This window comes from Equus asinus, chromosome 1 (genome assembly GCF_041296235.1).
Source record: "Equus asinus isolate D_3611 breed Donkey chromosome 1, EquAss-T2T_v2, whole genome shotgun sequence".
NCBI classification, from domain to species: Eukaryota; Metazoa; Chordata; class Mammalia; order Perissodactyla; family Equidae; genus Equus; species Equus asinus.
Genome location: NC_091790.1, coordinates 192,335,674 through 192,353,157, shown reverse-complemented (window position 1 = coordinate 192,353,157; position 17,484 = coordinate 192,335,674). Strand labels below are relative to the sequence as shown.

At 42.2% G+C, this 17,484-nt stretch overlaps 1 protein-coding gene across 1 annotated transcript in view; it reads left to right on the top strand.

Annotated features, from left to right (window-relative positions):
• The window catches only part of ZC3HAV1 (zinc finger CCCH-type containing, antiviral 1), a 58,933-nt gene that overhangs the window by 16,890 nt on the left and 24,559 nt on the right, over positions 1-17,484 (top strand). Inside the window, exons 3-7 of the mRNA XM_014859269.3 lie at positions 3,126-3,378; positions 6,631-7,761; positions 8,195-8,293; positions 10,707-10,830; positions 13,398-13,572. Coding sequence (XP_014714755.2) covers positions 3,126-3,378; positions 6,631-7,761; positions 8,195-8,293; positions 10,707-10,830; positions 13,398-13,572 — 1,782 coding nt within the window. The remainder of the gene's footprint in view (positions 1-3,125; positions 3,379-6,630; positions 7,762-8,194; positions 8,294-10,706; positions 10,831-13,397; positions 13,573-17,484) is intronic.

The following is a 17,484-nucleotide window of genomic DNA, read 5'->3' as shown; positions in this document are numbered from 1 at the left end:
AGAAAAATCTTTGAGTAGAGAAGTTAGCCTCACACTGAAAGAGACGCAGAAGCATAATGGAAGACCCAAGTGGAGTGGGTGGAAGAGATGGAGATATGATAAACAAGGCTGAAATTCAGGTGCACTTTGATATATGACAATATAGCTATTAGGGACCTCTGGAGGGTTAAACATGTTTTGACTCTAAGCTCAGTGTGTTTCCCTGAGGACCTAAAAAACTTAGGACATGAAGGGTGGTTTTGCGTTTAAAAAGGTCAGGAAAGGTTCCGGCCCGGTGGCGCAGCGGTTAAGTTCGCACGTTCCGCTTCTCGGCGGCCCGGGCTTCGCTGGTTCGGATCCCGGGTGCGGACATGGCACTGCTTGGCAGCCATGCTGTGGTAGGCGTCCCACGTATAAACTAGAGGAAGATGGGCACGGATGTTAGCTCAGAGCCAGGCTTCCTCAGCAAAAAGAGGAGGACTGGCAGTACTTAGCTGAGGGCTAATCTTCCTCAAAAAACAAACAAAAGCTCAGGAGAAATAGGAATGCAAGGCACTCTATATAAATATATTCGGGGAGGGGGAAGGGAGAAGGAAAATACATCCTATTTCTTCTCCCCACCTCATGCATTCTTTCATCTAATCTCTTTGTCTCTGTTCCCAGGAGCCCACGGTTTAGAGATCTTGGGCTGTCTTTGGCCCTTAGCCTGTGTGCCAACCCTAGTCTCCCATGGCTACCAGCATGAGGAAATGCCTTATACCCCAACCTTGTTAAAGGTCCCCTTGACAAGCAGAGGCATCCCCTTCTTTTCCTTTTTTGTGAAGGAACGATGAAATGAAGACTTGTTATGACACTTGAGAAGATCGTAGACCTGCGGTCTAGTGCTAACTTGGAGGCTTGGAAAGGTCACGCATCGGGTCTGAACTCTGTTTCAATTCTCCAAAATCACCAAGGACTTTTTATATCAGGCCCCACATCTGAGTCGAGGCCCTGGAGAATAAGGGGCGTGGCAGCTCTACCCTTTTCAAGGGAGGAGGTCAGGAATTAGGAATCCAAGAGAGGGTTCCCAGAAGAGCTGATTGACAGAAGCGCTGAGAGGGTCCTCCTGGGAAATGCCCCTCATCCTTTCATCAGAGACCAAAGAAGGGGGCAGTGTCACCTGAGGCTCCCTTTCCCTTTTAAGAATTCAATAGCGATGATTAATGGGTGGGGTGAGGAGGGTCATGCCTGAAGTTTATTTTTAGCTAATAATTTAGTTGCCATTTGCCACATGTCAGGGTTAAGATCACAGCCTGGGAGATTGCACTGTTTCCTGAACTAGGTCTGAGGAGCTGGTTCCTGTAGTGGAAAATCGCCCAGAGCATCACTAGCATAAGTTCTATTGGAAAATACTGGGCAAGAGAGGTCTCTAACGGAGTGTTTTAACTTGGGAGAGTAGGGCGGAATATTTTCACAGGGTTTACAAGGAGGGGTCAGCCAGAGTTCAGCTAGTTTCAAGAATAGTTGGTCAAGGAAGGTCCTTCCGTGCTCTCAAAGTCCTGAGTCTGCCCCAAACTACCTGTGTGATCGTGGACAAGGCATTTCATCCTCGGGGTCTCGTTTCATTTTGCATTTGTTCAGCTAACACTTAGGAGTGCCTGCAAGTGGTAGGCACTGAGTTAAATCCTGGAGGCAGCAGTGAACCAGACACACTCCATGCCCTAAAAACAAAATATTCACACTTTTTCACTTCGCTTTGACCTGTGAGAACATAAAAGCGTCAGGAAAACCTGACTTCCTGGTATATAAACTTGTAAAATTGAAATGTGCTTACTAATGGAGGACATGCTTTCATTTGTTTTGGCTTAATTAAGGCAGGAGCATTCGTACTTAAACAGCAGCATGGTAATAGGAATGTTAATCAGAGCATCATTTGTGAAGTTACTGATTGTCCTTTTTTTGTTTTTTGCTAGAGCCTCTAGGATACTGGTTCTTAAGCTTTAACGTGCATCAGAATCTTTTGGAGGGTTTGTTAAAAAACAAATTGCTGGGCCCCACTTCTGGTGGTCCTGATTCTATAGATAAGGGGAAGGGCCTAAGGATTAGCATTTGTAAGTTTCTGGGTGGAGCTAATGCTACTGGTCCAGGGACCACGCTTTGAGAACTGCTGGTCTAGAGTCTAAATCTAGATAATAGGCTCTATAGCAATGGCAAGTATTTGAATCAGGTTTTAGAAGTTGTCTCTGTGGCTAAATCGTTGTTGCCAGAGTCTAAGATTCCACGTGTTTGCCGCCTAGATAAGTCACAGTGAGCCATGTTGATCTGGTTTACTCAGAGTCTATTGAAACAACTTATAAATGTTTTAATCTTGAAGATTCTTCATATAATGACTCAAACATTTGCATCACATTTTATATTTTGCACAAGACATTCACATATTTTATTAATTGGCTCAACAACTTGGTTTAGGTAGACAAAGCAAATATTTTCCTACTTTATGGCAAAAGAAACAGAGGCTGCGAGTAAATAAATAATTCAGATGAGGTCACATAGCTGGTTCCAGGGCTGCAGAGTTTTAAACCAGCGTCTTCCAGTTCTGCATCATATGGTCTGGCCTCAGTGACAGTATTCTTTTTGCTCCTTTCAGTAAGAACCACATCTCTGTAGAGCTAGATATGTAAATATACCTATTTACATAGAAATAGAAAAATTATCTTATTTAATGCTCTTTTGAGAAACTTTGCCACATTCTGTCTAGCAGAGACTAGATTCTGAATTCCGAACAGTTGCAGGTAAGATCCACATGTCCTTTTAATTGCAGAATGAGTTGATATCCAAAAATGGGCCTTCCTCTTTTGGGTTCCTCTATAACGTAGGGCTCACTTGGGGTTCTGTTTGGTCCTTTCTATAGATGACCATCTTATTTTGATTCTTCCAAAGGCTTATAAAATTCATGTTCTTTTTAATTAGTGTGCTGGCCTCTTCTGCCCCAAATAAATCATCAACTGCATACAACCCATCCAAGACTGTAGAATACACACGCATTTTTTTCCTCTGGTGTATCTCTGCTTGCTTCCGAAATGTTTGCATACTTGGACTTTCCTTAATGACTATGTGGCAGATTCAGGAAGGTGTTTTGTCTCTGCTGTGCTTTCCTTCTTCTATAGATATGCAAAAATTATAAAGGAGAGGGGCGAAGACAGATTTGCAACCAGCAGCCACCGTGTGAGAGGCTCCACATCTGTGAACACTTTACCCGAGGGAATTGCAGTTATGCCAACTGTCTCAGGTCCCATAACCTGATGGACAGAAAGGTGCTGGCAATCATGAGGGAACACGGACTGAGCCAGGCCGTGGTCCAGAACATTCAGGACATCTGTAACAACAAGCATGGCCGAAAGAAAGCCCCTGGGTTAAGAGGTAAATGCTTTCTACTTTTTAATTAACAGAATAAACAGAAATAAACAGAAATCACAAGGAAAGAAAAACTTTACCTATAATCACTCTACGTCACCACATAAAACTGTTTAGTTTTCTTTCAGACCTTGTCCATATGCATTCAGAATTTTTGCATAATTTTAATCATAGTATGTAGGCGATTTTGCCATTTGATTTTCATGCTAAGCGCTACTCCCCCTCCACCAGATTTTTAAAAATGCTTATCATTTTTCTAAAAGCTAATGGTTAAATCTTTTTTTAAGGGAAAAAGGTAACATTTTTTTAGAGTCAGTTGTTAACATTTTGTCACAATTGTTTTATCACTTTTTCTCAATTATATGTGTATGTATAGATACCCACACACACATAATATATTTGTAGTTAAAGCATTTGAGGGGTGCAGCCATCAGGAGACTTCACACCTAAATATCAGAGTGGACCTCCTCAAAACAAGGCCATTCTCTTACATAACCACAATATAATTAATACAGGAAATTTAGCATTGATGCAAAACTATATACAATTTAATTTATAGTCCTCAGTACTATTTCATTAAAAATTATTTTTGTTTTTTAAATTGTGGTAAATATAACATAAAATTGGCCATTTTAACCATTTTTAAGTGTGTAGCTCAGTGGCATTAAGTACATTCATGTTGTTGTGCAACCATCACCATCATCCATCCCCAGAACGTTTTCATCTTCTCTGCTGAAGCTCTGTACCCATTAAACCTTAACCGCACCCCCTCCTCCCCCCAGCCCCTGGCACCCTCTATTCTACTTGCCGTCTCTATGAATTTGACCACTCTAGCAACCTCACAGAAGTAGAATCATACAGTATTTGTCTTTTTGTGAGTTGCTTATTTCACTTAACATAATGTTCTCAAAGTTCTTCCATGTTGTAGCCTGTTTGAGAATTTCCTTTCTTTTTAAGGCTGAATAATATTCCACTATACGGATAACCGCATTTTGTTGATCCATTCATGGATAAACAATGACATCCAACAATGGATGGATACTCCTACCTGTTGGCTATTGGGAATAATGCTGTTATGATCATGGGTGTACTAATATCTCTTTGAAACCCTGCTTTCAGTTCTTTTGGGTCTATACTCAGAAGTGGAATTGCTGGATCACACAGTAGTTCTATGTTTAGTTTTTTGAGGAACCATCATACCATTTTCCACAGCGGCTGCACCATTTTACATTCCTACCAGCAATGCATAACACTTTGTTTCTCCACCTCTTTGCCCACACTTGTTATTTTCTGGTTTTGGATGACAGCCATCCTGATGGGTGTGAAGTGATCAGTACTATTTCTTAAGCATTTTCCTGTGTTTAATGGTATTAACAGTTGCCAATTTTTAATGTCTTTATGAAGTGGATGTAGAAGAGGTGAATTTTATAAAGTAAGTAGAATACATAATTCTAAGATTCTGTAAGAGGTAAGAAACAATTACATCTTATATTTGAGAAATGCTTTATAGTTTACACGGGACTTTGACCTAAAATATCTCATCATTGTTCCTCAGAGCAAAAGCCCGAAGAAAGGCGGGTGTATTATTAGCCTCACCTAATGGATAAGGAAACCGAGACTCAGAAATTTTAAGTGACTTTTATTGCAAGCAGCCTTAATTCATTTTTAAAAGAATGAAGGCTAATACTATGAATAAATAAAAGTATGTTTCCTAGGCCTCACACCACTAGAGAGTAGCAGGGTTCATGTGTTCTGATTCCACATGTAATGCTTTTTCCCGCACACCACAATGCTCTCTGAAAGGGGAATATCTGGAGGGGTGATTTTTGGGTAGTTTCCCAGTATAAATTTATTGTATACAAGAGAAATCTTTATTTATGATCACAAATAGTTAATCTACCTAGTTAACTATTTTGTTGACTGGAGGATGTTGGTTTTTACTATATTCCTGCTGCCCCCTGGGTTTGGAAGAGAAAGGATCTCTCTTCCTTCCCTTCTCTGCACACAATAATACAACCCACACCACACACACGCATACAAAGCACACATACCACATATATATATATACCACACGCATGCATACACCTCACCTATATCACACACACGCATACCACATGCTTCACACACACACACAACACACATACCACATATATAGATACCACACGCATGCATACACCTCACCTATATCACACACACGCATACCACATGCTTCACACACACACACAACACACATACCACATATATAGATACCACACGCATGCATACACCTCACCTATATCACACACACGCATACCACATGCTTCACACACACACACAACACACATACCACATATATAGATACCACACGCATGCATACACCTCACCTATATCACACACACGCATACCACACGCTTCACACATGCACGTACCATACACAGATACGTGCATTCACACCACACACACACGCTTCACGTACTCAGGTACCCTGCACACACCACACACATATATCTCACCCATGGACACACCTCATACACTAAGTATACATATACCACATGCATGCATCTCTCTCTCTCTCACACACACACACAGTACACCACACATAAACATCACATGCATGTATACCACATGTACACACAGACACACACGCTCACTCCCTGCCTCGTCTCTGCTTCCTGGTAGGTGTGATTTCTAGGTTCTAGAAAGAAGCCAATTCTTTTTGATATTACTCGCTTAAGCTTGGGCTCTTGAGGGCTAGATGAAGAACACTGGAAAAATTTCCAGCTTAAATGAAATCAGACCTTTACACCATAGTTTCATTCTTTTTGTTTGTTCTAAGGATTGTGAATCCTTAACTTGTTAGGTACACCTATATCTCAATATGGGCAAAATCTAAGTGACTTTTGGAAAATTCTCCCTGATTTGCACTAGTCTGTCTCTCCATTCACCATAGCGGTGAGTGCTGACTTGAACCAGGGGATAGTGGATAGCCCCACTTAAGATTTTGGGGGTTTGGGGACTGAGTCCCAGGAGAGAAGCCAAGCAGAGCCAGGGTCAGTCCGACTGTTATCCTGGGCCACGGGATGGTGCCTTCCACTGTGCTAGCAGAATGGCAGGATCCCTTCACAGTCATAACTGCGTTTCTCAAGATTTTTACACGCCAGATTAGGACAAGTAACTTGGTAGAACTTGGATGGCAAACCTGGAAAAGCTGAGGAGGAACAGGGGTAAGAAGTCAATCGTGCTAGCACTAATTTTCATTGTTTTGTTTTCTCTTCCTAGCTCCTTCCTCACATCGCAGAGATGCGCCATATAGAGGTAGAAGCAAGAGTAGAGACCGATTCTTTCATGGCAGTCTAGAATTTCTTCCATCTGCCTCAGCTTCTACTGAGAGGTCCTGCACACCCAATCCAGACCAAATCAGCGGCAAGGCTCCCCTGGATGATGTACCTGTGAAGGATCTCACCCACAACTTCATGCGTTTGGGGAGTCAGGATTGCCCGCAGCCAGCCTTCGTCTCGCTTAAGCCTTCCAATCTTGGAGGAACAGGTCAAGTGGGAGGAAACCAGAGGTTTGCAGAGAATGGGAGTCCAGAGCGTCTCTTTCGCGGGAATCAAGGCAGCAGTTACCGCACTTCTGATTCAACACCAGGTTCCATCTGGAAGGGCCCCACATCCCAGCTGATTAACAAAGCTGCCAGTGCAGAGATTTTGTTTCCTCAGAATCAAGCTGCCTCCTGCTCTCCTCTTGGTTCTCCACAAATACCAAAAATCATAACCACCAGAAAGAGCACGGGCATGTTTTCTTTGGACGACGAGGGCAGAAGTGGGAGTCAAGATGTCCAGCGTTTTCCGCTTTTTAATAATAATGTTGATGGAATGGCCACAGATGTAACTTCCACAAGATCTTTCAATTACAAAACCACAACCAGTAGACAGAGGGAAAAATCGTTACCCAGGAATCAGGACACTGGAGCTACTCACAGTAATCTCCAGATCACTGGCAAAATTACAGACAGTGATATTTCAGCATTATTTGTTAACGATAAACACGGAGAGAAGAGATTTGGGGCTGGTAAATCTTACCATAACACGCCAAATGGCTCTAGTAAAGTTACAGATGAAACTACTGAGGTAGCTAGAACCGGTGCCACCAGTTTTGGCTTACCATCGGCAGTCAGAGGGGATAAGGACATGTTATGCTCTGGAAGTCAGAATCTGAGAACCCAGGTCCTGCCCACACCTGGGAAGACTACTGCCCCTGTGCAAGTCAGCACTCTGGCCAAGGGGTCACCTTCTATACCTTCTTCAAGCAACAGAGCTGCAGCCTATGGGACCCATGGTCAGAACTCTGCCCAAATCTCTGTTACCCCTGCTAATGAACTTTCGAGAAGGACCCCAGGCTCTGCACTGAGTAAGTCACAGAAGGACAAAGAGGGCCCCATGTCTTGTATCTGCAGCAAAGTGGCTGTGGCTGGTGATTTATCTTTGGATAAAGGGCGTATAGTAAGAGGGTTTTGGTTAAAGGGTAGTACTGGTGCAGAGACTGACATGAAGATGGAAGGACCAACCAGTAGAACCATATGGAATAAGTTGCTGCACTCATCAGGGACAGGAATAGTTTGACCATGGTTTAAGAAAGAAGCATAACTCTCATGTGATCATTAATGTTTATATTCGCTTTTATGGAGGAGGCATGTAGGCCTTCATCAATAACACGTGAATCATGGGAATTTTCTTGAACTTGGCCCCAGTTTCAGATATTCTTTCCCATTGTGATACCGGGTATCTTGATTTTTGGCTTAAACATTAAGATCAGCATACACGTATCCTCTTTTGTTTTATAGATTCCATATCGGACGTTGCGAATACCACATCTTCCAGGATGGATGATCATGACTCAAAGGAAATTTGTCTTGACAATCTGTATAAGGGTTGTCAACGTAGTGAGTAACTTAAGGACTTTCTAGAAACAGAAACTTTATTAATAGTAATATGGTTAACATTACTGAGTGTTTGCTGTTTGTCAGGCACAATACTAAGAACTTACATGCAACCTCTTTAAATTTCACATCGACTCTAGACGTAGGTGCTGTTCTTAACTCATTTTATAAACGTGGAAACTGGAGGCGTAGAGAGGTTAAGACCTCACATGCACAAGTAGCCAAGTTGGGTTTTGACCCTAAATCACCCAGCCAGCCCATGTTCTTCGCTACTGCATATTATACTTTCTCCTTTGCAATTCAATTTTAGGTGAAATATTACACTTGATCAGGGACCCATCTTTTCATATACTAAAAGCAAACAAACAACAAATAATTCCAAAAGACAAAAGTATCCTAGCAGATGCATTTTCAAAGTTTGTTTCCTCTCATTATTTAGGCACTGTCTCTTCTGGGCCGTGGGCTCTTTCCCATTGCTCCTCATGCGTGTACTGAAGAGACATGGGTGCTCCGTATGACTGATGACGTGTGTGTCATTCCAGTTGAGGAGCCACACCTGTTCACTGTCCGGTCCCACCAGGCTTCCTGTAGAAATATTTCCCACGGGACTGTGCTTGGGACGAATTTCTGTCCTCTCCTTCTGCCCTGTTCTCACGTTTCTGCCTCTATCTCAGGCCTGGGTATCACACCTGATTTCATGTGCTCGATCACTTAGTGGTCTTAGACTTATTTGCCTGGTGTCCGAAGAGGAAGATTCTGCCCTGTGTTCTCTAAATCACAAGTCTTTAACTTAAAAAAAAATTTGTTTTTATTTTTAATTGTGGTAAAGTACACGTGACGTAGATTTTCCCATCTTAGCCATTTTTAAGTGTACAGTTCTGTAGTGTTAGTTACATTGATATTGTTGTGCAGTCTCCAGGACTCTTTTCATCTGGGAAAACTGAAACTCTGCACCCACTCAACCACAACTCCTCCGTTCCTCCTCCTCCTGACAGCCACCACTCTAGTTTCTGTTTCTATGAAAATGATTACTCTGGGTCCCTCATATGAGGGGAATCAAACAGTTTTTGTTTTGTACGTGTGTGTGACACTGGCTTATTTCACTTAGCATAACGTCCTCAAAGTTCACCCATGTTGTAGGCTGTGTGAGAATTTCCTTCCTTTTTAGGGCTGGATACTATTCCAATATTCCACTGTCTGTAGATGCCACATTTTGTGTATCCATGCATCCATCAGTGGACAGTTGAGCTGCGCCTGCCTTTTGGCTATTATGAATAATGCTGCTGTGAACATGGGTGTGCCCATATCTGCTCAAGACCTTGCTTTCAATCCTCTTGGGTATATCCCCAGAAGTGGAATTGCTCGATTATATGGTAATTCTGTTTAATTTTTTGAGGAACTGCCACACTGTTTTGCACAGCAGCTGCACCGTTTTACATTTTCACCAGCAATGTACAGGGGTTCCAGTTTCTCCATATCCTCACCAACACTTGTTATTTTCTGTTGTTTTTTTTTTGTTTTTTTTTTTATAGCAGCCATTCTAATGGGTGTGAGGTATGGACTATAACAAGGGGCTGTGTGTTTTTGAATCAGCCAAATCTCAGGCAGTGCCACTCTGTGGCTTTCCCTGTGATGTCAAGCCTGCCTCTTTTTGTTTTAAAGTAGTCACACGTCTTTTGGATAGTTCAAAATGATTTAAACATAACAGAGTGCAAATGGTGAAAAACAGAACTACTTTCTATTTTCCTGTATTGTAGACTTATAACATTAATTTATCATTCAGCAAACATTCATTCAATAGCCATCTTTTGCATGCCCAGCCCTATGCCAGTCCTGCAAGGGAGATGTAAGCTAAACTGTGATGTAAGCTTTTCAGTGAATTTGTAATTAAGGTGGGGCATCAAACCATCCGCAAATGAGAAAATTATATAAAATAAGTAGATACATAAATAATAAAGCACAAACTGCCTACTGAGTGCTGGCTAAGGGAATGTGAAATCCAGCTCAGATGAGAACAGAATGAGGTTAGCGAGGCCAGGGTTCCAAGGAAATACAAGCAGGTGTCTATGCTGGAGAGCATTTTGTCTCCATACATCCACATGTGGAGTGCAGAAAGAGTAACTATAAATTTAGAATGATCTGAAATTTCCATGTAGGTAAAGAGACCTTTTGGGGAGTGGGGAATTTTTGTTTTCTGATGAGTCTCCATGAATAATAAAGGAACCGGGAGATAGGAATATGGGGCAATACAAGCAGGAGCCAGCATGAGCAAAGGTACAGATGGGAAGTGTGCTTGCATGCAGGACCGGCAGGGTGGGAAAGGCAGGTCTTTTGGGGGAAAGCCAGCAGTGAATTTGGTTGAATTGCTTAGAACCCCCGCTTAACAAACCCTCAGACCTCCTCTCTGTCTTTGTAGAAAGATGCAACAATGTTCACTTCCACCTGCCCTACCGGTGGCAGATGTCAATTGCAAACACCTGGACAGACCTCCAGCCCATGGAGAATATTGAGAAGGCCTACTGTGACCCCAAAATCATCTTGTAAGTTGGTGGCTGGACTCTGGCTTGTGAGATCCACGGCATCATCAAAGGAAAGCATAGTACCAGGCTTATGTAAAGGAGAAAAAACAGTTTTCCTTCAGAATCCTGTTCAAGTTTGAGATAACTCTTGAGATAAGTGGCAAATGCCTGCTGAGTTAACGAAGAAAAAACATAAGCCAAGGGGCTGGCCCAGTGGTGTAGCAGTTAAGTTTGTGTGCTTTGCTTAGGTGGCCGGGGGTTCACCAGTTCGGATGCCGGGTGCTGACTTACGCACCACTTATCAAGCCACTCTGCGGCAGGCGTCCCACATATAAAGTAGAGGAAGATGGGCACGGATGTTAGCTCAGGGCCAGTCTTCCAAAAAGAGGAGGATTGGTGGCAGATGTTAGCTCAGGGCTAATCTTCCTTAAAAAAAAAAAAAAAAAAAAAAAGAAAAGAAAAAACAAAAGCCTGGTAGATTTTCAGTCACTCAGAGCCTGGCTAATACTAGGGATTCTGGGAATATTTGCTAACTCAAGTGAGGTAAACAGTGACACAATTATTTGTTTAGTTAATATTTGTCAATGTGTCCTGCAGAAAAACACAATGCAGAGGTCGGTGTGTGTTCCGATCCCCTCATCGTAGGATTATTAAACATGCTAAATGATTAACTCAAAAGAGCCTTTGGCTTAATTTCACAATTTTAGGACATGGTTTGAGTAATTTCATATAGTCTAGTGCAGAATTTTGTTGTACAGTTGAGCATTTTACACCTGCCTTCATGTTAACTGATTTCTCTCTCCTGGAGCTATCCAAGAGGAGACTTTCTGTTTCTGTTTCTGTCAGGGCTAAAATGGGTGATCCTCCACACGGCTGTGTTTATAAGATGCATACTAGTTTTATAAGAAAATTCTCTAGGGGGAAAAATTACATGCATTTCATCGTCTGCCAATTTAGTGATTTTGGGGTGGAGATTCTGTGTGGCTGCATTTTGCCACTAGAGGGAGGCATCAGCTATTTTCCCATTTCTAGGTGTATTTTTTTTCCCTGCTAGGTAAACCTGAAGTAGGGTTTCTCAACCTTAGCATTACTGACGTTTTGGGCCAAATAATGAATTGTTTGTGGGGGAGGGGGGTGCGCTCTGTTTAGCAGCATTCTTGCCCTCTGTCTACTAGATGCTAGTTGTGGTAACCAAAGATGCCTTTAGTCACTGTCCGATGTTCCCTGGGTGGGTAGCGGGGGCAACATTGTTCCGGCCTGAGAACCACTGATCTATGAGGTCCTCGTTAGAGCAGGAATCCTCAGACTTTTTGGTCTCAGGACCTCAGTTTACATGCACTCTTAAAATGTACTGAGGATCCCAAAGAGCTTCTTTTTATATGGATTGTAGCTATCATCCATATTTACCACGTTAAAAATAAAAACTGAGAAAAATTAAGTATTTATTGATTCATTTAAAAATAACAATACAGTCATGCATCGCTAATGACAGCAATACATTTTGAGAAATGCATTTTTAGGCAATTTTGGCATTGTGCAAACATCATAGAGTGTACTCACACAAACCTAGATGGTATAGGCCACTACACACCCAGGTATGTGGTGCTAATCTTATGGGACCCCACTGCATATGCAGTTCGTCATTGACCAAAACGTTCTTATGTGGCACATGACTGTAAACTCATTACGTTAATGTAAATAACATTTTTATATAACTATATTTATATAACATATAGTTATATGCGTATAACTGTATATATGAATAAATATCAAAATAACTTTTCCAAAACAAAACAAAAAATTCATTGAGAGGAATGACACTGTTTTATATTTCTGCGAATCTCTTTAATCTATTGTGAAATCACACATCCTGTAGCCTCTGGAAAACTCCATTGTATACCTGTGAGAGAATGAAAATAAAAAGGTCAATTAATGTCTTAATATTATTATGAAAATAACTTTGACCTTGCTGGCTCCCTGAAAAGGTCTTGGACCACACTTTGACAACTATTTAAACAACAATAATTGAAAAAACTGACCTCCTATGAGTTTCTAACTCACTTTTTGACGTTGAGCTCATCAATTGTTTTGTGGGCACAGTTTTATTTGGGGATATTTTTTGAAGGAAGGACACTTTTTGTGACACCATTAAAAATGTAGGGTAGGGGCCAGCCCTGTGGCCGTGTAGTTAAGTTCGAGAGCTCCACTTCGGTGGCCCCGGGTTTCATCGGTTCGGATCCTGGGTGCAGACATGGGACTGCTCTTCAAGCCATGCTGAGGCGGCATCCCACATGCCACACCCAGAAGGACCCACAACTAAAAATAAATACACAACTATGTGCTGGGGGGCTTTGGGGAGAAAAAGGAAAAATAAAATCTTTTAAAAAAAAATGTAGGGTAGGCAAGTTACGTTCCCTCTCTGTATTTCACAGTTTTTTCTTTTATGTGTAAGACCTGGAGCTGTATAAAGAAAATTTGAAGATCTCTTCCAGCTCTAAAGTTTTAATTCTGTGCTCTTGTTAGGGAGGACCAGGGTATAGAAAGCAGTGGTCAAGGAAGCATTTTAACTTTAAACTTTTCCCTCTTAGCATTTCTATTGGAAATCATAGAGTCAATTTCCAGAAAATGACTTGTGATTTTAATCCCATCCGACGTATCTCCACGCCTTCATCTGTCATGATGCCAGCCAACTGTGTCTTCGCCACAAAATGGATTTGGTACTGGAGGAATGAATCTGACAAATGGGTTGAATACGGGGAGAAGGTGAGTACTCTTCCTCCTTGTGGAGGCTCTCATTTAAACTTGCCAACTTCAGAAAAAAACTGTTAATAAAATGTTTGCTGCCTATGTGCTTACCCGTGGAGAGTGCATGGAGTAGAGGAAATGGTGCTTTTTTACTTTATACACAGCAGTATTTGCATTTTTTTAGCAAGCATGTACTCTGATTATAATCTTAAACAAAAACTTACATTAATTATTCTTAAGGAACTCCTTGAGACATGACTGAAGTGGAACCTTGACATACCTTTCCATGTATCAGTACAGTCATGTGTTGCTTAATGATGGGGATATGTTCTGAGAACTGCGTCGTCAGGCGATTTTGTCATTATGCGAACATCATAGAGTCTACTGAACAGGAACAAAATTTGCCACCCCAAAATACGTCTCTTTAACACGATTATTTTAGGCTGTTTATTTTTAAGAAACATGAGACTCAGAATGTTTTTGTTATCTCTCCCTTGACTGCTTAAAAGGATTCAGATAAAGAAAACCTGTCTTGGGAAGCAAGCTATCACCTTAGCATGACATGAGCCAGGTAGTAGACAGGGAGGAACCTAGAAAAGCCAGTTTGTTGGGCTCCCCTCTGTGTTCTTCTGTTTCTGTGTGGCTAAATAAACACTTGTTTTCCAAATGTTTTCTCCTTTTCACCTACCTGTGAATTACTGTCCTTCCCTTTGAAGTCCCTGACTCTCCCCACCCCCAACATCTTTTGTGTTTAGCTGAGGACAATATTTAAGGTGAGGGCTTTGGCCATTTTGGCAAATTACTCAGTTTTCCTGGGTTTCTCCCATGTATACATGTTATTAAACTTTTGTTTGTTTTTCTCCTGTTAATGTATCTCATGTCAATTTAATTCTTAGACCAGCCAGAAGAACCTAGAAAGGCAGAGGATAATTTCTTCCTCCTCTATGGTAGCTATACAAACCTAGACGGTCTAGCCTACTACACACCTAGGCTATACGGTACTAATCTTTGGGACCACCGTTGTCTATGTGGTTCATCACTGACTGCAGTGTCATTATGCAGCGCATGACTGTACATAAATGTACAGCGACTCCTGCTTCCAGCCAGAAAAGAAGGCAAGAATGAGAAGTCAGAAGACTGATGTAGATGGTCACTAGGATTCAGTCAGAGTCTGGATTCAGATGCCCTTGAAAGACTGGAACTAGAAGATTCTAGGCTCACCCACACAGGGACATAGTAATAGAGGATAGAAGTCTAGATAAGCAGAGCTTCTGTCTAGTGTCCCTTCCTCCCTTTGATTCATGGGATTAAAGAGAGTGCCCTTAAGTAGATAATGAAATCAGAGTGTTGAGAAAGAGATTAACATGAAGAAGACAAGCCAGGGACATGGAATGCCAGCATGAGGTTCCATGCAGTTAGAAATCGATGGGCTAGAAATTTATCTCCGAGCTGCCTAGTTGCCAAAGCAAACAAAGAAACACAGTCTATAACAAGATCCCCAGTGCCTCTGTGGGAAGAAGACAAAATTTACTCAGGAGAAGCACCACTTTTTCCTGTTAGAGAGGCCTGAGAAAACCATCTCCTATGGGACCACATAGAGGGGCCCGTGTATGCTGTGGTGAGCGAGGTCCTCAACAGCAGTCCTACCGTTGCGACAGTAGCACAGTGGTTTCCCAACTGTCTTAGCAACGGATACATGTTATCAAACGATCTTTCACAGAATCTAAATGAGCAGATTCGGGTAAAGCAGAGCTGCCCTGTGGAAATAGGGTAGGGGCTCAGAGTCCAGTCTCTTGGTCCCTTTCCTCTTGGCTTTCTTCTCTCCCGCCGTGGCCTGTGGAGCCCCTCGGTGTGAAGGCTCCTGTGATGTTGAGCTTTGTACAGATTCTTTTACGTTCAAGACAAGGATGTTGTCAAAGTGCATTTCTATAAAAGTGACTCTGCGAGGTGTCTGTGGAAATAGAAATTATAAACTCAAATTGATTAGCCTTGGTTAAAATAAAAATAAACTATAGGTCTTGGTTCTTATGTCAAATACCTGCAATTTTCAGTAAGATAAGGAAAAAAGCTTGGAAAACATTTGCATTCTAGTGACATCAGGGTCCCAGAGACCAAAGAGAACTCTGAGTGGGGACTAGATGATATTTAAATTTACACAAGTTCCGTCACTTATGTTCCCTAGTAAAAACATTGGGAAACTTCCTGATAAAACTTCTTTAATACAAAGTTCTCCCTTGGGACATTCAGTCTTTGTTAAACGCAAAATTCTAGACTGTATCTTTCAACCTGCAAACACATAAAATGTTGTTTTCATTTAATCTGCGGCGTGTGTCTATTATAAGAAATATTCTTGAAGATGTGAATAAACGCTGGCTGTTTCATATTAATTAGACCCATCATTCTATAAATTGATTTGGCTCTTGAGCTATTTAAAAAAAAAAAGAAAGCGGAGGAAAAACAGACTCTAAGTTTAGGGTTTTCATTGCTGGCTGTTCAAGCAAAATAAAAATGATGGTTCCAGGAGATGTGAGCCACCATCGTAACGAGCAGCCTGGTCTCCTTCACGGTTCCATGTGTTGTGGTCCATGTTTTCAGCTCTTCGGTGGCCTGGTTTGATCCAGTGTATAGGTTAGAATATTTAGAGAAAAGAGGCGACTGTATGGCCTTCAGAGAGGACCCTACAGGTTTTATTTCCTGTAACTGAATTTTTAATAAGAGTTAGGCAACTGAGCTTTCCAGGTTAGGAACCTCCCTATTAGGAACTAGGAGAACAGAAACTTTTACCAACAAAAGGTAGGTGCATATGCTTTGACAGTGAACTCTCTGGAAGGTAGAATTGATATATGGGAATTAAGGTGCTTAGCCAGGACCAGTATCTACATAGACGGTAGACACGGAGAGGACGTGGGCCTGGGAGAGGTGATAATTGAACAGCTGGGCAGTCAGGCAGCAGTGGGGCAGGATGGAGCCTGGTAGTCATGGGGTTTGCATCTGGCAGGCGGTGCAGCTCCAGACCCTTGGAGATGTTTACCAGCAGGTAGCGAAGCTCAGCAGCGGTGAAAGCTGGGGTCCAGGGGCGGGAGACCATGGCCTGAGAGAATTGCCCAAGGCAAGGGCAAGCCACAGCTCTAGAAAGCTGAGATCAAGGCAGTCATGTAGGCACAGGACGAAAGCCAAGCCCTGGTTGCTGAAACTGAGACATAAATTCAAGTCTTCTGGGAGGATAAAGGATTGAAGGCTCTACCATTCATTTGTTCACTCAGAACTGGAGTCCAGTGTGAAGGCAGGGCCAGAGGAAGGCCTGAGTGAACTATGCTAGGCTGTCCGGATGCTCAGACACTGATTTAATGGCCTCGTTCTGTTCAGTATGACAGCAGCTAGCCACATGTGACTATTTAATTTTAAGCTTAATTTAATTTAAATAAAATTAAGAATTCAGTTCCATGGTTGCACTAGTCACACTTTAAGTGCTCTGTGGTCATATATAGCTAGTGGCTACTGTATAGGACAACACAGAGAACATTTCCATCATCACAGAAAGTTCTAGTGAATCGCTCTGGTCTAGACCCTGGAGCCTTGCTAGGCAAAGTCAGGTCCACAGACGAGCCGCATCAGCATCACCCGGGAGCTGTTCAAAATGCAGAATCTAAAACTCTTCCCCTGAATCATAGTCTGCATTTTAACAAGATGCCTGGGGGATTCACGCTCCTGTTAAAAGTTTGAAGGCTCTGGCCTTTGTAGATTCTTTCCAGCCGGGAACAGGGTTCTGCAGAGCTGAGCAGGCAGTTGATGGATACGAGGCTTCAGCTGCGGGAACGGGAGATGAGGGCAGAGATTTGAGTCGTCAAACTGGGGTGCCTCACCCCACCCTGTGCTCGCAGGGGTTTGTCCACTTTAGCTGCTCCTTGGGGTCTGAGGAAGGTGTATGGT